At 36.8% G+C, this 24,701-nt stretch overlaps 1 protein-coding gene across 1 annotated transcript in view; it reads right to left on the bottom strand.

Annotated features, from left to right (window-relative positions):
• LOC121879209 (low-density lipoprotein receptor-like) overlaps window positions 1-24,701 on the bottom strand; it is a 103,485-nt gene that overhangs the window by 37,832 nt on the left and 40,952 nt on the right. The window contains 7 exon segments of the mRNA XM_042385804.1: window positions 192-388; window positions 1,007-1,249; window positions 1,978-2,224; window positions 10,198-10,281; window positions 11,343-11,488; window positions 19,147-19,275; window positions 23,816-23,963. Coding sequence (XP_042241738.1) covers window positions 192-388; window positions 1,007-1,249; window positions 1,978-2,224; window positions 10,198-10,281; window positions 11,343-11,488; window positions 19,147-19,275; window positions 23,816-23,963 — 1,194 coding nt within the window.

The raw sequence follows: 24,701 nt of genomic DNA on the forward strand, positions 1-24,701 counted from the left end.
TGAAGGTAGATACCAGACACAGTTCATAGATTTGTGACACTTTGAATTTTGAAAGTAATGTTCTATATCAAGCTGTAGATACATAACCACTCCTAATTTTTAATATGACAATTGAGAGTCACATCTATGTTATGAGTCACATCTACACTAAGCTCTGTCACAGATAACACACACAGCACTAATAAACAGACCTCTTTGTGATCCAGCGAAATTTTCCGTATGTCTGTATAGCGAGCAAACAAGAGCGAGGCGTGACCTTCCATCGCTTTACACCGGTGATGGTTGTGTGGGTCACGAGCGTAGCCCCCAACACACTCACACTTGTAACTCCCCTTGAGGTTGACACACACTTGAGAGCAGATGCCTGGTTCCATACACTCATCAATGTCTGGAATGGAAGAAATATTAAGGTATTTTGTGTTTTTCTCTGGATTATATTAAAGTATTTTGGGTTTTTTTTTATTACATTAAAGTATTTTGGGTTTTTCTCTGGATTATTATTTTAACTCATATTTTTTTGTATTACACTATAAGGTATCTATGTCCACAAGCAAACACACAAACTTTATCTATCATTTCACCAATCATCAGTTTACTAGACTTTTAGGCAGTTGATCTGTTCTTTGTTTCTTGTTATGAACTTTATTGTCCAGTGTTAGTGCAGAACAAGAACACCTATGATGCTTGATAGAGTCACACTGGATTCGTTCTTATTCACTCTCTCTCTTATGACTGTAAAAGGTGTATTTTACTGCAGTATTACCTTTCTTTAATATAAAACCATTTAAAGACCACAAATAGAGGCACGATAATGTACACTATCACTCTTAAAACTTTTGTCGAGGGTCCCCAGAGAGGTACAAAACCTTAGAGGATTGGTAAAAATCAGCCCGAGGAATTTTAAAATGAAGGACTGTGATCGTCAACCCTCAGATATGAAGGCGGTGCTTTGATTGAGATCTTAAGCATAGAATAAAATCACACACAATGAACCAACTCAACTCACCCTGACACTGTGTTCCATTCACAAGCATGAAGCCTTTTTTACACTTGCAGTAGTGACCAGCGCGAGTATCAACGCATGTTTGTGTACAGCCGCCATTATGGACCTCACACTCGTTCCTGCCGCACGTGCCATCGGTGGGCTCGTCAGCGTTATTTCCACAGTCGTCATTTCCATTACACACCAACTCCATGGGGATGCAATGGGTGCCACAATTAAACTGAGCATCTTCAATACAAGTTGGTGCTGTGAAATAGTAAAAGATTGCAAGTTAGGTTTACTGAGAACTTAATAAGCTTATTGAACTCCACTTAATTTATAGGACTGAACCACACATTGAAAACACTGCAAGAATAGAAATTGTAAAGCACAAGAGGAGGTGGGAAGAGGTGGGAAAACAATACAGTACAGTGTACTCCAATTTATAAGGCATTAACCACAGAGGGGGTAAGAAGCTATACTATAAATAGACCGTGACCCCAAAAAAACAGGAGTTAAGACTTGAAGACGAGTGTATGAAGTATATAAGAATGACCTAATAAATACATATCACGGAGAGAATACAGAAGATGAATAAGAGGGAACAAAAACCCAATGAACATAATGGAGAGAGACAAAACTAAGCTTCTGGGGAAGACTATGGAGACAAGTAACAGTGAATGTGAGGAAATGAGACAGTAAAGTGCTTTCAATCCTGACCAATAGGAGTAGAGTATATAACAAAATGGAGCAGAGAGAGAGAGAGAGAGAGAGATAAGAAAACACCCAAAAGATGGATAAAACCTCTAGATAGGAAGATAAATTAAAACACTAGATGAGTAACTAGAGATAAAGGTCATAGGTGGTGATGATGATGATGGATAGGTTTATTAAAAACTCTATATACAAATAAACATATAACCAAAAAAAATAATAACTATATAAAAACAAAGAACAAATAAATACATAATAAAACAATAAAGAGAAGGACCCACCACAATTAGCTTCATCAGACTCATCGGCACACTCTGGGAAGCCATTACACAGTAGCTTCTTGTGGATGCACGTCTCGTCGCCACACATGAACGAATCTCCAGGACACGGCAGGATACAGTTCTCCGCACTCTCGTCGTCTCCGGCAGGGCAATCCATGTCTCCGTCACACAGCCACTCTCGGCGGATACACGGGAACCTTAATGCACACACGTATTCATCGTCGCTGCACGTGGCATTAGGACAGTTCTGGAAAGGTCATGAATAGAGTTAACTCTCTATAAGGCTTGTGAGGGGAATCGTCTCTATCTGCCAATTAAAAAATAGGCTTCAACTTGATTCAAAACAAAAACAAAATACATATACGGTATAAACGCCGAGACAGACGTTACAATATTTATCTAAAACAAAATTACTGAAATTGCTATCTTATAATAACTTACAAAACTTATGAACTGTACTCTATATCCTTCTTAATTTTAACATTTCTACGATTTATCAACTTATTAGCCATTCTGGTGGTTGGTCTGTTCTTTATTACGACTTTTATTATCCAGAGTTAATACAGTACAGGAGAGAGATCTTGAAGTGTTTGGTAATGTCACACTGGATAACATTACTCTCATACAGTGGGCGGGGACTGAACCCAGAACATGGTAGTGAGAGGCACACAAGTTACCACCAACTCTCCTTTCTACCTATTCAACTACCCCATTTCTATTTTTCTCTCATAAACCAAGGGAACTACTGTACAATTTATTTACCAGTTCCTCAATCTCTGCCAGTACTTAATTCTTCAATCTTTTCTTTTTTTTCCGCCAAACCAACACAGAAAATCCAAAATGATATGAGTCCCATTGTCGTGCATATTTACAAAAACTGGAATTAGATATTTATGGTCCATGTGTGAAGCACTGTTGTGGAGAATTTATTACCTAAGTTTTAATCACTGTTATTGGGTAACTGGGCCAATGTTTCAAGCACTCTATTTTGGGTTGTAAATTTTAACCCTTTGTGTACAGGGTCCTCTCACTGCTGAATAAAATTGTCTGGCATTAGTTCACTACATATCAAAAGTAGCTAAATTATATCTCCCAGGAAGAAAACACAAATATAATACCATACAGTCGCCCAAAAAACTATCTGTCCTTGGGGTGATCGATGAGTCCCAGAATGAACACTGTGACTCCTGTTGTCTCGGTAGGGTTGTCAAAATCCTCCGTCTATTGCATTACATTTTTTCAACACAATTTTGTATAGATAGTTTTTTGAGTGACTGTAGATAATTATAAACTATTTCTACTAATAAATAAATAATACTAAACACAAAAAAATATTCCCGTTCAATGACTAATATTTCTAGTACAGTAACAGCCAATAATGTGATCCAATGTGGGGAAAGAGTCTTGTGGGCTAAGTCAATAATAAGTCTATAGCTAAGGGCCTCGAGGAGCTATAAGAACTTAAAACAAGATTAAAAGCTTTTGTTACAGTATAAATGATTCTGAATCCATTAATATGATCTGATTCCTCTCCTTTTATCAAGATTATTTTAACATTAATAAGAACTTTTGTCTTTCATCTTAAACTTTGGTTAAATTCTCACTTATAAATTACAATAAAAATAAAAAAAGAGTAAATATTTATCAATAATTACTTGGAGAGATTGACAATATATATGTTACGGTAAAGTGACAAGTCTCAAAATTAATTATTTTTATGGTACAAAAAAAAATGAACCACAATAACTAGAAATTAGTATCAACATCTTTAAATCGTCCTGAAAATCTGAAACATATTATTTTTGTTGTTGGTAAAGTTGATAAGAATTTAATAAAAAACATCCAATGTTCCACAAATAAATACAAATTATATCACAACAAAGTCAAAGCAAAACAAACATGTAATAAATGATCCAGTTAATATGTTAAGCCATGCAGTGAAAAATAATACCACAAAGAACAAAATAATACCACAAAGAACAATTAAACTTCAGAGAACAATTAAGCTACAAAGTAATTATTATCATTATTAACCCTCTACAAAGCCCACTACAGTATCATCCACATTATCCCAGACTTGATCTAAATATATCAATGCATTAAATTACTACTGTGAAATATTAGAACATCTGAATGATTTAACCCATACCCATGACTTAGTTCTACCTTCTACAGAATAAAAGCAATTAAATAAACTATAGTGAAATATTTTGCTATAAAATTTGTTTGATAGAAATCAGATAAGCAGAATTAGTAACATTGAGAGTAAAAATTATAGAGAAATAAATAGAGAGGTAGTAGCTTATGGTGTAAAGTACGTTTATCTAATGGTGGTAGTAGTGGGAGCCTCGTGCAAGTCTACCTCCATGATGTTAGTCACTTCCATCGCTTTTGTGGCAATTTTACGATTTGGTTTATGTTTACCTCTGTGATCATCAGTTCGCTTTAATGTAGTCGGGGAATTGATGGGAATCGGGGTATTGGTTGATTTCCGACTTGTTGTCACGTCCTTTAGAAAAAATATGACTCTTTCTCCATTATGTATTGTGTCCTCCTCATTTGGCTATCATCCCATTTTCAGTCCTGTTCTTACCCCATCAAATCCCTCGTCTCTCTTCAGTTTACCCTAAAATTACTCCTCATCTTTTTTCTCCTCCATTTCAATCGTCATTTGTCATTTTTATTGACTGATAATATCCACGCACTAGTTGGGTTACACATAGGGGTGCGGACCACTGGTGGGGGAAGGTCAGCCATCATAATAAAACTCTTGTCTGAAGGTGAAAGGCTTGAACACATTACACAAGATGACATCAGGTGGTTAAAAGTTAAAACAAAGGTGTCAGGATTAAGTTAGCTGGAGAGTATACCGAGAATAAAGAACTATGAGGTGTGGAAATGTCAGGGGAGGGATGGGAGAGGTAGTGGGTGATGTAGACATGTGGTTGAGAAGCAAGGAATCAATAACTATGAAGGAAGACTCGATCAGTTCACTCATAAGAGACGTAGGAATAACAGGGCATTGTCGAAGGAGATTTTAACACACCTTTATCTTATATAAATGATTTCACCTTAGATCCTGTCTGCTGAAGTTTAATAGACAACAATTAAACTATCCTAATCAGACATTTTCTTTTGAGGTCATGAACTCAAACAACATCCACCAATGCACACTGCAGCACATGCTTATTATAACTGCACAGCAATCACAACAAACATGGAGCACTTCTTTTAAATCTCACTTCAACTCAAGAAGAAACAGACAATGTCTCAATATGCATAACAGACCAAGCACATTACATCAATAAATGTCTTACCTTTACAAATAATTTTTGCCACTGTATCTTACAACCACAGACCCAGAAACAAATTATTTTTTTATAGTACAACAGATCACTGACGTAATTTACAGCCTTGTGTTATTAAATGTTGATGAGTCGCATCTTATTTGAATAATGAATGTCTACTTTCAATTCACGTCTCAATCCATCATTTATATTATTTGCTTAACTATATCAAGTGGGATGTGGTGTATGAGTCATCCCCAAATCCCACTTCACAAAAGTGTCAAACAACTCCCTATCACTGCCTGAATGCTCCACATATAACTCACTTTACAAACTAAACTTCATCAATGAAACTTCAGTCCCTATTCACTCTCAACTTTCAGACAAAAATTTTTTTCCCACTGGACAAAGTTTGTTATCCCTGCCATGTCGCGTTCCTAGGCCGTGAAACCTTGCTAATAATTCCTAATTATCACCACTAACCTAGATTATCTACCTCTTGCTTACATAACTCTCTGTCTACTGTTAAACCTTTTGTGTCAGTCAACCACTACAATTATATGCTCTTCACCTCCACCCCAATATACCCGGTACTCCCGTTCATGTATATTTCTAAGGACCTTTTACTGGAACTGTTTATTACACCTTCATGGTATAATCTCTCTTAACCCCTTGTGTATGGGGTTCCTCTGGTCTGAATAAAGTGTCTGGTGTTAGCCAAATAAAAAATAAAAAGTGGCATCCCCATACTGAAGGGTTTAAACTCCTCTCCTCTTCAATACTTTACTTCAAAACTTCTATTCCCCCCAGCGTCAGTCTTGCTCAATACAGACCCCTTGATAACCTACAATCACACACCACTTTAAGTCCCTCAACATTCAAACTACCATCAAAATGAAATCGTCCATTGCTTTCTATTGCTATAATTTTCCATTTACTTGACCACTATAACAGCTTCATTACTATACAACACTGTGGGCAGCATACAGTGTCATAGTGGTTTAGCCTTACCCCTCAGTTACTCATATCATTCTCACCCATATAGACATAATGATGATACTGCTAGGTGTCATATTATAGAGACTATATTCCACTATTCCTTATTAACAAAAACAACAATAAGTTTTACTGATGAGTCTAGTTAATTAGCTAATACCTAGACAGGTGAAGTTATTTATTAAAACAACACAGCGTACCTAAGAATATTTTCCCCGTTTTGTATAATAGATTTTCTTATATTCTTACATCCTTTTCAGGCCTTAAGGGGAAAATAAAAGCATGAGAAAAACAAATAAAGTACGTATGATAACTTACCTCTTTCTACCTCCACCATCACTTACATAACCTAAGTAGTCAATTCTCCACACAATTTCACCTCTTTCAGTGGCTTGGCTAAGACATGTCAATTCTCAAGAACACATAAATTATGAAACTTTTCCTCATGACATCACAATAGCCTATGTCTCTGTGGTTATCAATAGTTTCATCTAACTCCCATTAACTTAAAATACTCATGGCTTCGCTTACTTTTAATAAGCCGCTTAACTCAAAACTTCACTAATATCTATACCATCATTCATACTCATAACTTCACTATATCGTAACTGATCCCATTACTTTATGACTGTCAATAACCTAACGTCACACTATCCAAACACCGCCTGAGACACCTACCCTCTAAACCCTAATCAAAGAACATCTCTTTTGTCTATTTAGAAACAAAGGGAATTACTAATATCCAAATTAAACAACCTGATGACTGCTACAAATTCACATAATATTGTTGAGACGACTCTGCACTTAATGTTCCCTTTAATTCTTTACATCATAGTGCAGAATGAATGTTGTTATGTGAACCAATACTGTATCAAGACAATGTGTGGATGTGTGCCACCAGTACAAACAAAACAGCTGAACGGTTTTATCAGAAAAAGTGTAAATGTTATTAATCTTAAAGAAAACTTGCTGAAACCACAGTTGCCCCCCGGCCACATGTCCTTCTCTGTCCCAGTTTACCAGACTGATGCGACGTCACCATTGCTGATGATGATATGTGCAGCTGGAAATTTAAGTGCATGTTCCCTCTAGGATTGAAGCCTCGAGAGAACATTACCTGCACTGTACTTAAGAGATTAAAGATTTTTTGAAAATTTGTGGTGTCTGCGCACTAAAAGCTACGAGGTATACTTAGACGAAATATACATTGAGAGAGTTATCAAGGAAAGAGAGGTGGATGGTGCTCTTGTGTACAGTGTTGGGACTTCAGGGGTGCAATGAGAACCTGTGAGGGTTAATTATATGCAGGAAGCTTTACTTTAACTTCACCATAGCACCCAGCAACTAAGAGAAACATTAAAGAAAGATCATGGAGGAAATGAACTTCGACTTGAAATGAAACTGATACAGAGTTCAACAGCTGATAAATATTTTACATTGGGTTATACAAAGTAAGCATAGGAGAGCTGTGCTGTAAGGCCTCTTAACTGTGGTAGCTGTAGCCTGTGTGAGGACGAACATTGTTTTGGTAGTGAAAGAGCAGCTGGGAAAAACGAAAATGGGTACAATGATATAAAAGAATGTCAGGTATTATGGGTCCATTGCATTAGACTCTGTGCAACTCTAACATGTGTGTGTATTGCAAGAGACAAAAAGTATTACTAATTCTAAAACTGATGTGGAAATGAAAATGCAACACAACTATTACAGCAAATGAAGGGAGGACTAATATAATCTTACTTGAACAAAATGGTTCCTGTTACTGTAGTTCTAGGAATGTTAAACTTAATAGAATAAAAAAAATCCCCAAACACTAATTGGCTGCAAGAGTGGAAGTGATAGAGGAATGCAGTTGTTTCGGCATAAAGGTGGAGGGAAGCGTAATGAGCAGAGCGGTAGTGCAGATTGTAATGCCAACTGCAGGTGAATGTGTGAAAGGTGAAGAGGTCTATATGAAGCAGAGATAATTGAAAGAAAAGTTTAGGAATAAAATAAGTGTGAAGAATCTCTCACTATATAGAAAATGCAAAGAGGGAGAGAATTACTGGCCTGACACCATCACCCTCAACACACTGGCTTGATACTTTCACTCGACACACTGGCCTGACACCCTCACCTGATACACTGGCCTGACATAATTAAATCACTAGAAACACGTAAATACCCCCTCAGATAATTCTAGTAACTATCTCCATGACAACATACATTTAAGAATCAATGGCCATAGTCAAAAAAGGTGTTAAAATATCTTATTCGCTGAACTGATAATTATGTCGGTGAAATTGACGTGTGTGTAGAAAGGCTTACAAGAATTAAAGTATGAGGAAGATGATAAATAAATAAGGAAATAAATTAAATGATGTATCCCTGTAATATGATTTATAAACTTTCAATTAATGTAAAGATGTTGAAGCTATCTCACCCTTCACCAAGTACAGTGCCTCGGGTGTTGTCTCTTCAATAACCAAATCAAAGAAGGAAACTTGTGTACCTTCATAAAAATTCCTTCCCTGATTTACATATTATGAAGTTCTTCCTTTCTCCCAAGACCTTTGAGACACCTCCAACTATTCCTCTACACAAGCTTCTCCCGATCCACTGTAATCCCTATTCTAAATGTGGTTCTCAAGTACCTAACATAACCACTTAACATTATCCAGTTAACGCCTCTCTTTAAACTCGAATTCACTCCCATTATTCGTGTTGTATGTTTTCATCGCGGAGATAATTTTTTTTTTATTATAATGTTCTACACCAATCAAGCCTCCTTATAGGTCACCCAGATCAACATTCAGACGACAATCTACAGAGTCGGCCACGAGGGTCTTGAGTATATTATCTCAAGCCAGTTCCGACTCCCTCGCTCACGAACTGGATATCTATCAACCAACTGGCGTTTTATAACAAGGTATTTTAAAACAGATTAAGGTCTACTGAGTGGGGCCCTCAGTCCAGCACAAGAGCATCACCAGACACATGTGTTAACTAATATACTGTACATACCTTAACAAAAACCTGGTAGGTGTAATTTTTGTGTTTCAGAAGTGTCTATATTGTATAGCCTTTCAATATGGCTGTTTCCTAGATGTATACAGTATTTATTTTGCAGTTTTATTCATATTTCCCCAAAAAATCATTGAAGCAGCTTCCCGTCTTTCCATATGACACAGTACAATTAGTTTAAGAAATGCCTCACTATTTTTGATGGCCAGCTCAACAACCTGAAGTCTACAGCCGTTGCCCAATACGTGGGTCTTTAATATTCAGTTATACAGAGACTCATATGGATGGAGTGTTGGACTGTACTGTACTACAAACAGGAGTATTAAGCCATTTGTTTGTTCCCTCAGATCAGATGATATAATCCTTGGATAGCTTTCGACTTAATTATTTTGGTTACTTGGTGCATCCCGGCTCAAAATTAAATGATTTTGTGGTCATATTCATTGTCATATCTTAATAGTGAAGATATTTTGAGATTCAATGTTGGGAAGAACTTATATGCTGCTACACAAATGGTAAAATACTTAAAATGATTTAGCTGTGAAAAAGGGGAGAAGATCTGCCTGTGGCATCCCACTGAGGAAAATGAAGTTTGGGACAGGAGAAGCAGTATGTCAGTGCCCCTTGGCTACTGTCAACGTGGCTTAATGATATCTTCCACTTAACATCAACTGAGAATACGAATAAAAAATTGACTTCCGTTATTCTTGTTTTCACTTACAGATGACATTTACTCTTGCTGAAGCATTAAACCTTAAACACTGCACCAATTTAAATGTAAATGCAGATAATTCATCATTAAACCAGGCCTTGTGCTGTAAGGCTCTGACAGTACTTAAGAGTTATCTGATATTTTCAACTTAGATAAATCATTGACTCAAGGAACCAAGGTCTTCCATCTTCCCAGTACTTATGAAACCTGAGTGTTTCTTACATGTTCATCTGCCCCGTCGAAACAATCGTCTTCCCCATCACACTTCCAAGATTTCTCTATGCATTGCCCATCACTGCACTGCATCTAAGTAACAAAACAAGGGAAAAGACAAATGTTGACACAGGACCCACAGAAATGAGTTAGTCATGGCATTCAGTTTCTTGCAATGAATTCTTACATGTTCATCAGATCCATCGCTGCAGTCACTTTTGCCATCACAAACCAGGCTGCGGTCTACGCATGACTCGTCTGCACAAGCCATCTGTTGGGTTACACGTTAGGCGAAGGTTTACAGGGAGAGAGAGTTCTAACATCTACCTATGAAGAAGAAAGATCTTAATGAATGGCATCAAGTGATCTTAATACATGAAGTCATACGTAACATTCCAGGGTTCAATTTTGTGATGCGTGGGTGACCATCAATGCTTAGCTAATACCAGTGTGACCAATATTTTATCATTAATAATTATCTGGTCACTAAAGAATCTGCTATCTTGGGGATAAGTTGAATACTTTATGGATAAATATCTCTTTTAAGCTATCACTGGCAAGGAACTTTAATCTATGAAGGTTTGAGTTGCTCTAAACAAGAGTTGAATGGTGAGGCCAATGGCAAATAAAACTTCCTCAAAATTAAGCGAGGAAATTAATTATATTTCTATCAGTCTCAACTATGTAATTATTAGTTTCTGGATAATACAATATCTAAATACAGTAAATCTTATTACAAAAAAGTATACTGAGACAGACTAAGATACACTACACCTTTCCTCTAATAACTTACTCCAAATCTACACACTTAAACATGCACAGCCACCAACTAAAGTTCTGTTGTCTCCTGCTGAACCACGAACACCAAGATTCAAACTCTTGAACCCGAAGCAATAGAGACTGATGCATTATTCTGTCCATAAATGCTTCGGATTCACGAGTCTGAATCTTGGGGATCGTGGTTCAGGAAGAGAGACAACAGGACATTTATGGGTGACTGCACAATATATTTAATGTGATTTACTGTATTAGGTTAAAATTCAGCAGTTACTAAAGAAAATACTTATGCATTACACAGATGAAATAGAAGTTGAAATTTATCTATTTTTAATAATCACATAAACACTAAGAGAACTCAACCGTAAACAACCGACCTGTGAGGTTAAGCACGTCATGTTTGGGCAGTTCGCTTCATCTGAGAAATCTTGGTCCCCACAGTCGTTGTCACCATCACACTGCCACCGTTTTGAGATACACAATCCAGATGAACAAGTGAACTGTTCCGAGGTGCAGGTAGCGTCTGCAAGTACAGTCAACAGTCATTAATCAAACCCTTGGTAAATATTGACTATGATCTGATGTAAAATACCTAAATCTATTTAAATTAATCATTTTGAATCAGTTTAAAAAATACCTAACCCAAACCACTTCCTTAAAAACACAAACACTGACATGAAATGGAAATAAATCTTAACATTTTCCTAAACTTATGTTTTTGTATTGTCTTCTAAACATTTTAAAACATACCAAGACTATTATCCTTCAAAAAACAAATTCTAATAATACAATGTCAGTTAAGGTGTTATATCATCAATTAATCAATATGGTTCTTCCTATATTATGCTCTACAAGTACAGTGCAAGCGTAGGTTCACGAGTTCACAGCCCAAAAAAGACAATTAATAAGTTTTGTTACATCACACAAAGCAACTCTGAAAACTGTCTATAACACATACAGTATATAAACTTATTGCACAAATTTTCTCACTAATTTTGTTACATTAGTTCACACAGTTGTCACCAGGGACACTAGTTCACACATATTAGTTATTAATGAATACTAGTTCTCACACTATTCACCATGGTTACTAGTTCACACACTAGTCATTTGATTGGAGTGTGACTTAGCTCTTTCCCCCTTGTCATGAATACTTGCCAAAATAAACGTTCCCTCTTTTCACACGTTTGTATTCCGTTGTAGCTGAAACTTACACGGAAGAATCAACAAATGTTACTCGGAGTGACTGTAGGAAAAGGCAATGAAGAAGTTGACGAATACACAAACTACACAAATTATGTCTAAAAACTCGTAGATTAAAAAATTCTTCTCCGATCACCATAGAAAAGAATAAATATCAACCTGTGTACAACTCTGCAAACACCAATCGCTTCTCAAAACACAATATCTGGGAGAAGCCACAGAACAATTCGCATATTAAACATATTTTTGTGTGTGTTTCTCAGTCCCTCTCGAACCCTTTTCCCCCACTAAGGTACAGGGCGTCTAGAATCAAAAACAAACACACACACTCCCCCTACAGTTGCAGTCATTCATTATAAATGCCATAACCAACGCGTTCTGCCATGGTCTCCCCTTCCATAACTGAGGCTACATGATAACAAACTGGATTTTCTGTTCCTTTATGCAAGTTTGTATTACCAGCCACCAGCAAGTCCATGTGTGAGAGAGAAGAGAAGAGAAGAGAACTTACATAACTTATCAACACTCATACTACCATCTCACCACTTTGTTCCAGCCTTTACCTACCACATTTTACATTCCTCTTTGATCTTTTCCCCCACTGTATCACTTTCATAGGCAAGTTAAGTTAATAAATACATAGAATTACAGTTCAAAATTTTCATAATCACTGTATCAATATCGAGTTATTTTGTTCACTGATTGAATGCTGGAGAGAGAGGGAGGGAGAGAGAGAGAGATAGAGAGAGAGAGTTCTGAGGAGATAACTGCATTGTCTGGGGTTGAGAATATAGACTTAAATTCCATATTCAGGTTTGCAGGATCAGATGGCCTTACACGGAGGTTCCATTCACTCATGTGCACAATTAATCAACGCTCTCAGACAGGCAGCGTGAATGCCATTGTTCTCAAAATGACTTATAATATTAGTTGCCACATATCATTTACTATTTACTACTATTTCCTCAAGGTACTATACTGTATTTGGTAAATCTGTACAGTACTGTATAATGGTGTACATTATTCTCTTAGGAATATCTTTAATAATAATAATAATAATAAGTTGGTGATATAAACAACACTAAATAATTGCTTCCTAAAAAACAACAAAGATTATAATTATAATACTGTACAGTATATACAATAAAATAAGGATTATTTTCTTGACACCTGACAATCTATACATATAAGCAACAATGTATATTATCACTATACTTCAACTACACACAAACTCACAAACTTTAAGCATCAATCTGTTCCCAAATCAACCCACAGGAACAACACATAAATTCACGTCAATTATTGCTTTTATTTATTATCCAAGAGAAGCAACAACAACAACATCAATTTACGGGTATTTTCCACATTCGGAGGTTCATCAGTATTGTACATACACAAACATCAAGACCAGGAAGTGGTATCGTCAATTAAAAGCTTTGTTGTGACTAGTGAACAAACACCAACGAAATAAATAATGGTTGAGTGCTCTTGACTAATGCTATCACATGATCTGTTTTCTACACAGACGTCATTTACATATCCAGTGTATTCCAATCGCCACAGTATGTTTCCAATTACCGCACCTGGTTATACAAGTCGACACACACACACACACTATTACATTACGTTTAATTACAATATTGGGACCAGACAGCAGGCCTTTAATGAATCAGATATTCAAGCCTCCTAAATGCTGGAATCATTATGGTTACAACCTCTCTGTTGTATATCCACCTATTATATCTCCTCCTCTCTCACTTGTTTGTGTGTGATGGATCAAGGGTTACTGAAGTCATGAGCAAAGGGCATAAGACAAATGTAATCATATAATATAACAGAAGGCTGGGTTAACTCCTTCACTATGGGGATGCCACTTTTAATATTTTATTTGGTTAATGCCAGATGATTTTATTCAGCTCAAGGGGGAATATATTTACAAGGGGCTAACAAGAGAAGTGCTCCACACCCTTAATATGTACTGTATTGAGAGTTTGTTATTGAGTCACACACAATACACCATATTTTCTGTAGTTCCCAAACATGGGTTACAAAATAAAAGCTGGAGCCCTTTTAAACTATCAAGCTATGGTCCATTTCCTATTTCATAGTAATGCTGTAATGGCCAAGTTTAACTATTCAGTACACTACACGATACTGCTGTACAGGTGTTTACATAACATTGATGGTCGAGGATGTTAGGTAGGGTAATACTAGCAACATAACAGGGGGTGAAATAGCTATTAATATTGCATTTTCAATAGACAATTCCCATAGTGTGATGCAAATTTGGTACTACATATAGGTAGTTGTAATTTGTTCATCATTGCATTGCAGATTTTGTCATTATTTTTTTTTTCTGAAACTGTTATGTCTCTTGTATGGTTTTAATGATTACCACAACAGACACACCATAACGGGGCAATCTGGGAAACACCTCTGATGCAACACTAACTCAAACATCATAAAAAGGTGAGGATTATGACACACCCTGTATATATCGGCTATGATAATGACATACCCTGTATATACCTGCCTAAAAGTACTGTTCAACACCAAAATTTAAATACAAGAGAATGAAAGAAAGAAAGAAAGAAAGAAAGAAAGAAAGAAAGAAAGAAAGAATAAAATACACATAGTTTTCCATCCATTAGTATGAACGACATACTTCAACTTACATTCCTAATCATTACACTTGACATTATTATCTGACCCTTAAACACTGACCTATGATATCTTGACTACAATTTCTTTATGATAACTAAACTATTACCCATATATAACACTCCTGATATCACTCTGTCTTCAGCCCCACAATTCCTAACAACATCTACACATTCTGACCTTCATTTTGGGTAAGAATCTTCATCTGGGTTTTATTAAATTTGTGAATTATGTTTTAAGTTTTCCTTTAAATAAATTTGTATTTTTATTATTCACATTCATTATCAACTTTACATTCTACTCTTTGTTCCATTCATGCCAGTCTTATTCACTCTTTGTAACCAATCAAAACTTTCATTTGTAGTCCCTTAAAATCAGCAAAAAAATACAACCCTGTCACAATAGTTTACCACATCAATGATTCACTCTGAACTGTATCCTAACCTAAACTGACCTAATATGACCGAACCGAACCCATCCAAACCCAAACTAACTTAATGCCTTTACACACCCCCACCCGTCTCTCTGTACTGTACTTTTGACAATAATCCTCACAACCTCTCCCCTTTATACAGAGGTTCAATCAGAGTATCAGTCCAGTTAGTCCCCAGGTACCTAACCCTCCTGCCAGACTTTGATATATATTGCATGAACGAATTTTTGTTTTGCTACACCTTCCCGTAACATCTCTCCCCACTCGCTGATTCCCAATAGACGTTTATTTTGTTTCCCGATCTATGCATGACTCACTAATAGATGTTCACTTTGTTTTCTGATCTATACCTGACTTTCTCTGACTCGCTGATAATATAATTTTGGTTTTTCTATGATAGTTTGTTGTGATTTATTAAAACCACTTAATCCCTTGTGTATGGGGTTCCCTCTGAGCTGAATAAAATCATCTTGCCAAATAAAATGTCAAAAGTGGCATCCCCATAGTGAAGGGGTAAACAGGTCCTCCATAAACCAAACTGAACTAAATCAAATAATTATATTTAACTGGACTGACAGTTCTGCTTATGACTATGACTGACACTCACTCATGGAGAAAAAATTAAATTACTTTTCAATATTCTTCCTTCATTTTTAGTTCATGTTATTAACCTTTATCCCACATCTAATTCCAGCCTAAATATCATTAAAAAAAAAAAAAAAAGCTGCTCATCATTGCATACGTATAACATTTCTTGATAACATTTACAGGTTTTTCGTCTTTTCTTAATATTCTGTTTCTAATTTTACATCTTAAACTATTCTCCTCCTCCATACACATTTACCATCATGACAGGACCCTAATGAGACTTATTCTATTAAAGACAACAAGAGTCTATTATCTCCCATAATTTTAACTGTTGATGACCTGTGTAATTACCAGACTAATTATCCTCTTAAAGACCTTAGTTGTTGAAGTGTAGGAATTACCAATAATTATTACATCAGGCAGAGGAGTTGAAATATCACTTAACATCTAGATTAAGTTAAGAGGAGTTATAAATAATTACCAATAACTAGACATCCCAAACCTAACCTAACTGAACCACTTATCATGTCTCCCTCTAATGCCTTGCCTCACCTTCCCCAATGCTGCCACTGATAACCAGCTCGGAAATTTCCATCAGTAATACATAACTAGAATCCCTGTACAGCATATCTTATCTTTCTTCCTCTCTACTCCTTGTGTGGGGGAGATCAAGGGTTAAGATCAGGTGGAGGGGAATGATAGGTGGAGGGGAATGATAGGGTGGAGGGGAATGATAGGTGGAGGGGGATGATAGGTGGAGGGGGATGATAGGGTGGAGGGGAATGATAGGGGAGAGACATAAAAGACCAGGTTATGACAACACTGTATGTAAATCACCCTAACCCCTCACCTAGGATTAAACCCGACTCTACAACACCTGACTCTACACCCGACTCTAGTTTAAAACCAAGATGACCTCAGAACTAATGGTAAATGATTATTCTCCTTTCAGTTACTCATTATCCACACAGCCACACCTCTATATACCTGACCACATCACCCAGGTAACACACTCCCTCCCTCTTAACCCTTCCTTTCAATTTAGTTCATCATTCTTTACCTTAACCCTATCATTCTCCCTCAACCTGTCTCCTAATTAATTTTCCATATATCATTCACTCCCCCTCACATTCCATGCATCCAAATCAGACAGCCATTAATGTTTTGGGGCTTTTCTTTTTTTATAACGATTATTTTTTATTCCTTTCGTAATTTGTATGGGATGTGACAAGAGGCAGAGAGAGGGCGAGATATATGTATGGAAAACAACCCTCTCCTCCTCTCTCTCTCATAAACACACACGCACACACACACACACACGTACAGAATATCCTCAACTTACATACGCAATATACTGTACAATGTGAACTTCCCTCATCATACCTTTAAATCAATTCAGTGAGGATAATAATGATGGCAACACACCAAACCTGAGGCAGCACCACTAACAATAACCAGATACATCTAGGGTTCAAGTTGTGCTTTGACGAATATACAGTAAATTGATCTAAATAACAGAATTTACATCCATCTTCCATCATCTTCCCACTTGTTGGATTTTACTGTGAAACATCAACGTCTGTCAACTTTTGAATATATTTGGGGTAATTTATTCGTCACGCAAGACTATACCATCTCCGTCTAATTCTCCGGCCACACACGCGATGCCTCCCTCTATATAATCTTCAGTTCATCTTCCCATCAGATAAATCAACTAATTGTCCCTTGCCTTAAGTAACTCTATAAGTGGGTTCTGTGTACTTATATTTTCTAACATCAACCACACTTATCACGTCTAAATGTTGTACTGTACCTCTTACACTCTTTCTCACACAGACACAGACACTTACACACACTGTACACAAAGTGATTCCTTAAATTCAACATTGATTTTCACTCTTTTATAATCACTCACTATAGGAATTGTGTTATGCCAGAATGTGTCCAATAATTCACTTTTATACTGTAAGGTCAAATTGCCTTATTGTTTACCACTGTTGTATGCCCACGGCGTACATGCACTGTATACCTACACTGTCTATACGGGTATTCATACTGAACTGTATACTGTACCTGAATAGTTTATATACATTACAGTACATGCCTAGCCAATTGTAAACCTGTATGACAACTTTACTCATTAAATATTATTATTACTGTAGTGAATTCCTAAAAATTCAAAGACACATCATCCTAAAATAGTTAACATGTGTCTCATTTTTTAATCATCACTATCTAATTTTTCTTTTACTCAATCTTCATTTCTATATTCACCCAGTTTGATTTCCTTCATCCTTCTTACAACAATTGTTCCCTTTACATACCAGAATACATCCCTAACTTAAACAAAGGCTTACATATATCCATAAATCACCCAACATATCTTTGCCCTAATGACTGAAACCATCCAGTATAATAAAAAAAATAGCAACTCTCTTTTTAACTTATTCCCCACAATTGTACAGAATAGTGGCAACACACAGATGAGGAGGGTTAGCTTAGTCCGGGGTCTCAGTCCAACAAAGTGAGTGGCTCTGTGTGCCTCATAAACAATAATGCACCCCACTCACAACTCTGCCTGGCCACGAGAACGACTTAAATAAATGGACTGGGAATCCTCAGTATTACCAACTTTATATTCTGGCCTTACACAACAAAATGTGATATAAACAATAACTGGGGTTACTATAGTGTGCAGGCTACATAGGTACTGTATGTTTAGTCTAACCTAACCTTTTCTACCTTAATCCAACTTAACCCAATCTAACTTAAACTTACCTACCCAAACCTTACTTTCCCCAACCTAACCTAAGTTACTGCTATATTTTAGGACGTGAAGTAAACAAGAACCTAAAATTCAGTAGAAATAAAGTCTAATCATTGCATGTCCTAAATTATAGTAATAACTTAGGGTTCTCAGAAAAAAGAAAGAAAAAAGACTGCACTTCATCAGATCTATTTGTCTTAACACAGGTTTAACACAGAGGCCATCTTGGAATATGACTGAATTAACAGTTCATAATTTTGTGATTTTAATGAATTTCAAATAGTCAGGGTCTGTAAGCTACACTGAACTGGACCCTTACAGTTCCCTAAGCCCCCAGCTAAAAATTCCCCACTCCCTCTCCGTATGCACAAAAATGGAAGGCTAGGAATGTACAATTTCCACATATAATAGCTGCCGTCCCTAAAGCTAACTTCCACCAATGAATGTTGCCATTTAAGGCCTAAGATAATAGCCATTTAACCAATACATTTATCACCCTAACAAACAACAAGAGATTCAAGTTTCTTACTACAAGACACTTCGTCGGATTCGTCATCACAATCAGCCGAACCATCACAAACCCAATTTAGTGGGATGCAATTCATTTTGTTGCCTCTATTGTGACAAGTGAATTCGTCAGCTTCACATTCTGCTTTATCTGCAAGTAAAACAAGGTTCATGCATTTGTTAGTATCAAGTGTTAGTAGGGGGAAACACACAGTGGCAGCATATTCACTAGAGGATGGACTTTGAGAATCTATGAGTGATCAATTCAACATCTACTCATGCTAAGTTCATCACTATCCTGGAAGATTTATCAGTCTCTCAATAAACCAGGATCCTACCAGTAACACCTTAATTACTGTACCTACAACTTATTCATTCACTGTCAATGTCCAGGTCCCACATATACAAATATAACTATGTAACCAAGATGTTGAGACAGTAGGTTCCTGATCAATCATGCACTGATGTTGCAAGAAGCAATTTTGAACATTTATGGGTGTCAAGATTTAATACTGTACCACAATATAGAAGATAATTTGTGTACTGGGAGAATCAAAACTGCTCCTGCAAAAACAAGTTTGGTAAAACACGCACACTTTAATCCCACACTCCTCTAACCCCACACAGATTTGGTGCGAGGCAGAGGGGCGACTTACTAAGACAGTTGACCTCATCTGACCCATCCTCACAATCAGGGTCTTCATCACAACGCCAGGACTTGGGGATGCACATTCCCATGTCACATCGCCACATGGGAATGTCACGATCTTTGCACGTCATTGGGACTGCGTGTGTACAGGAGCGAGATAAGACAACACGCACTGCTTTGACTGACAGCCAGAGACTACTTCAGTCCCACCAACAACACACAACCCCATGTAAATTATCCTGGGAAAGCCCTATGATGGGACCCCCTCTAAGAGAGACACTTTCTATGAAACTTAATATTTTATATATTAAACTTTAATTAAAAACAATTTATATGTGAATCAACTGTAATACAACATTTCATAATTAAATATAAAACAAATACTGTATTTTACTGAACATTAATACAGTAATCCCTACATGACCTACAAAATAAAAGGAAAAACTATAATTACCTAAAGCACAAATGGCACTTTAAACATATAACAAAACAGATAATGATAATCACTTGGTGAAGCATTAGGCAAAAAAGTGTCAAGTATATATGTGTTTGTATGGCAGCCTTAGTAATATTTAACTGTACTATCTACCATACAGTGTGAGTACTGCCCGTCATGAGATTTATAATATTAATGTGAATTTCTTTATTACAGCCCAATTCCATCGTTTTATTAAAGAAAATAAATAACAATTGAGTTTAATTCCATGTTAGTGGAGGCAGGATCACACCAACAAAATCGTATCTCTGTCTATCATGTAATAATCAGCTTATAACCTATGTAGTGTATAATCCAGCGAGTGAACATAAGCACAACACACCCACTGTATATACCCTGTAGCAACCATTGATGTAGTGCAGGTTGACGTTACAACAATTCGGTTTCCACCATAACGCGGTACAAATTCCCGTAGCATACGTAGCTCACAGGTGAATGCATCCCAGGTATTACTTTAAGTTAACTGCCAAGACCAATACAGTAGCATGAACGGGGCCCATGAACATTGGAGCCAAGATGATTTATAATGCTTGCAATATATAGAGTTGGCTCATAAATTTTAATTCCATCCATAAAGTGTTGTGGGGATTTTATGTGTAGTGAGAATACAGTCTAGCAGGGGTTCCTAAACTGGGCTACAAAGAGGATTTCCAGAGGGTACATGAATGATTGATTAAAATACAAGTACTGTAACTTCCTCTTCACACTTTGTATAGCTGTTTATTATACAAGTTAATATTTAAATAGGAGTTGACTCAGTATATTCTTTTCCTCCTCTGCTGGATAAAATGTTTTGATAAATATATTTCAGCAGATTTGTTTCATGGTGCCCAATCTGTATACATTAATCAATCACATTAATTACCTTTAGAAAATTATATCAGAACCCATAAACCAATGTAAATAAAAACTGATTTATACTCGTAATTAACATTTAAACATTGGTTGTAATCAAGGATATGATTTATGTTGATATTACTCGAACATTCGTGACAGCATACCATATATCCCTTAGCATTTTAGGTATCCTTTAACACCCCTTAAAAATATAAGGTTAATAAGAGGTTATACTTTGCTGTAAATAATGTTTAAAAAATACTACAGTACAGTACTTCATTTATCACAAAGTGTACATTTATTTCCACAATATGTCTTCCTTCAGAGATGTTTCTTATGGTGTCATCATTATTACAATTAGCTGAAATAGTTGGCTTTTAGATGCACTTTCCTGACTGACTGAGGGAAGTTTTCTTGCATATCCCAAGCCAGTTAACACCATAGGCCCCTCACTACACCTCCAGCTAACACCATAGGCTCCTCACTACACCTCCAGCTAACACCACAAACTCCTCACTACACCTCCAGCTAACACCATAGGCTCCTCACTACACCTCCAGCTAACACCATAGGCTCCTCACTACACCTCCAGCTGACACCATAGGCTCCTCACTACACCTCCAGCTAACACCACAAACTCCTCACTACACCTCCAGCTAACACCATAGGCTCCTCACTACACCTCCAGCTAACACCATAGGCTCCTCACTACACCTCCAACTCACTTTGCCCTACAACAGAGTGTAATTCATACCGATAAAATCTTCAGTGTTGTAATAGCTTAGTGTATTATGCAATTAACTTAGAACACAACAGCCAGGAGCCAGATCTTGTCTTATAAAGTTTTAATGAATTGGGATATTTTTAATTTGGTTGGTAAGTCTCCATTCAGTATTTAAACAGTATCTGGTGCCTCTGAGCTGCCCTAGACAATACATAATTAACATGATGTCTTAACAATACCACCCATGAGGGATTTTGGCTGTGGGGAAAAATAAAATAAAAAATCTTAAAAGTAAGCAATGATTCAGGATAAGATTCCAAGCAAACAAAGGCATCTGCTATCTAATTTTCCAGCAATTTCCTTCAGTAATTAGGTAACAAATTACATGCTTTGCCTCATTCACTGTTGCTATTCTTTACAAGTGTTCAGTGAATGCAAGTCTTCTCCTCTGAGCCAAAGTACAGAAAATATTATCCACCTCCTCATTGTTTTATACGATTCTTAAACATTATTTGAGGTTTCCACAGCTTATTTCACCTCAAGATTAACCACCCTAACCTTACCTAATGCTAACTTAATCTAACCTAACGTAAACCTAACATTACCTAACCTCAACCATACCTAACATAACCTAATCCAATCTAACTTAACTTAACCTAACTTCATATCACCCTCCTACCCCTAAAATTGTCTTAGTGTGGTTAATGTACTGTGTCCTGTTTACCACTTGTCTGTCAGCTGGGCGGGCGGTCAGTGCTGTATTACACAATCATAAATACAGTACAGTACAGTACATGTGTTTGGTTCTGTATACAACAATTTAATACAGTAATGATGATTCAGATTGTATTCATCAACTAGACCAAATGATTCATATGTATACTTTTCTATCAAGAGTTAAGCTAAGACATGACTATTAGCTATTTCATATCATTTTAACTCACACACGGCCAATGTTTTACACACAGGTGTTAACTGGTTGTCAATGGATTATCCAGTGAATTATCCCTAAGCACTAAATAATTCCTGTCATCAATAGATATCTGGTCTAAATTGTGTCATGTTCCCAGTATCTAAAACACAGTTCATGTAATGTTTAATGAATAGTATATTTTGACTTCTACATAAATTAAACATCTTTTTAACAGACTATGTAGAGGAAAGTCCGTTATATCGAGAGTCCGCTAAATGTGAAACCTCCACCTAACAAACTATTAGAGATGAAAGTCCGTTATATCAAGGGTCCGCTAAATGTGAAACCTCCATCAAACGGATTATAATGAAGAGAAAAGTCTATTATATAGTGGCACAGAATGACATTACCTCTGTAACTTTTATAATGTCGTCCATATCATCCTTTGTGTACAATGAGCTGTTTTACGACCAACAACGAGATCAAAGGAACCAACTTTCTCTCCCCAGGAAATAAATGTACACTTTGTAACTAAAAAAAAACAACTGAACATATAACTTTGTGGGGCCTTTACCAGTGTATTTTAACAGAAGTTTTCAACGTGGAATTTATACACGGACTTTGAAATTCAGTTTAATATACAACAGAGAGAGAGAACTTGGCTGTGTGGGATTTAACGCTTTCAGGTTGATATGTAGCGTGTAAATAAAGACGTGTTCAGGCTGGGGTGATGGGTGTAGTGTAACCGGGGTGATGGGTGTAGTGTAACCGGGGTGATGGGTGTAGTGTAACCGGGGTGATGGGTGTAGTGTAACCGGGGTGATGGGTGTAGTGTAACCAAGGGATTTCCAGATTGGGGTATGGTGGTTTATTGATTGGGGCAGGGAGGTTTACTAATTAGGGGCAAGGTAAAAGAAACTGGGACATGGAAGCTTTCTAATTGAGGGCAAGGCAGCGATTTAGGGCATGGAAGTTTACTGATTGGGGGCAAGACAGCGATTAGAAACATGAAGGTTTACTAAAAGGACTAATTGGGGGGGAAGACAAGGCAAAAATTGTAACCGAGACTTACCACAGTGTTTGGGATCTTCGTCGGACCCGTCCTCACAATCCGCCTCAGAGTCGCACTGCCATCGTAGGGGTATACACTTGCCACTCCCACACTGAAACTCCACGTCCTTACACACATGATCTGGAAAGCAAGGATATGTTGTTAAATTCTATTAATCTATACAGTACACATTGTTAAATATTCACATGGTATCTATCTCTTTTATTTTCTCTTTCTCTCTCATTCCTCTCTTTCTCTCTCACTTTCATTCCCCAACCTCTCTCTCTCTCTCTCTCTCTAAGTATGTAGTCACGTGATGTAAACTTGGAATAATTAATCACCATAAATAATAATAATAAAAACTGCAACTACCTGAAGATGAGTTTGACTAATGACTAAAGTACAGGTATTCATTGCGGTATATAGGAGGTAATGTACTGTACTGTCCCTCGAAATAATGGACTTTCATCTCTATATAATCCGTTAGATGGAGGTTTCATATCTAATGTACCCTCGATATAACGGACTTTCATCTCTATATACGTAGTTTGCTAAATTAGACGTGAAATCACTAAGTTAAAACTCCTTAATCATACAACAACAACATCAACTACAACAACACAATCTAAAATCCCCCTAATTGCTTCCTCCACAACGGGACCGGTGTTGAGTACTGAATACGCCCCCACACAATGCACGAATGCTCACCCAGCCAAACCTTTATGCATACACACACACATACACTAACACACATGCAATCCGCGGGACGCACACAAATTAATCTCTCTCTCTCTCTCTCTCTCTCTCTCTCTTTATCGGCTCGTACACCCACAAACAATAACTTTAGGCTTGATGATGGTTTGAGATAGATAGATAGATAGATAGATAGATAGATAGATAGATAGAT

This window comes from Homarus americanus, unplaced genomic scaffold (assembly GCF_018991925.1).
Source record: "Homarus americanus isolate GMGI-L3 unplaced genomic scaffold, GMGI_Hamer_2.0 scaffold12226, whole genome shotgun sequence".
NCBI lineage: Eukaryota > Metazoa > Arthropoda > Malacostraca > Decapoda > Nephropidae > Homarus > Homarus americanus.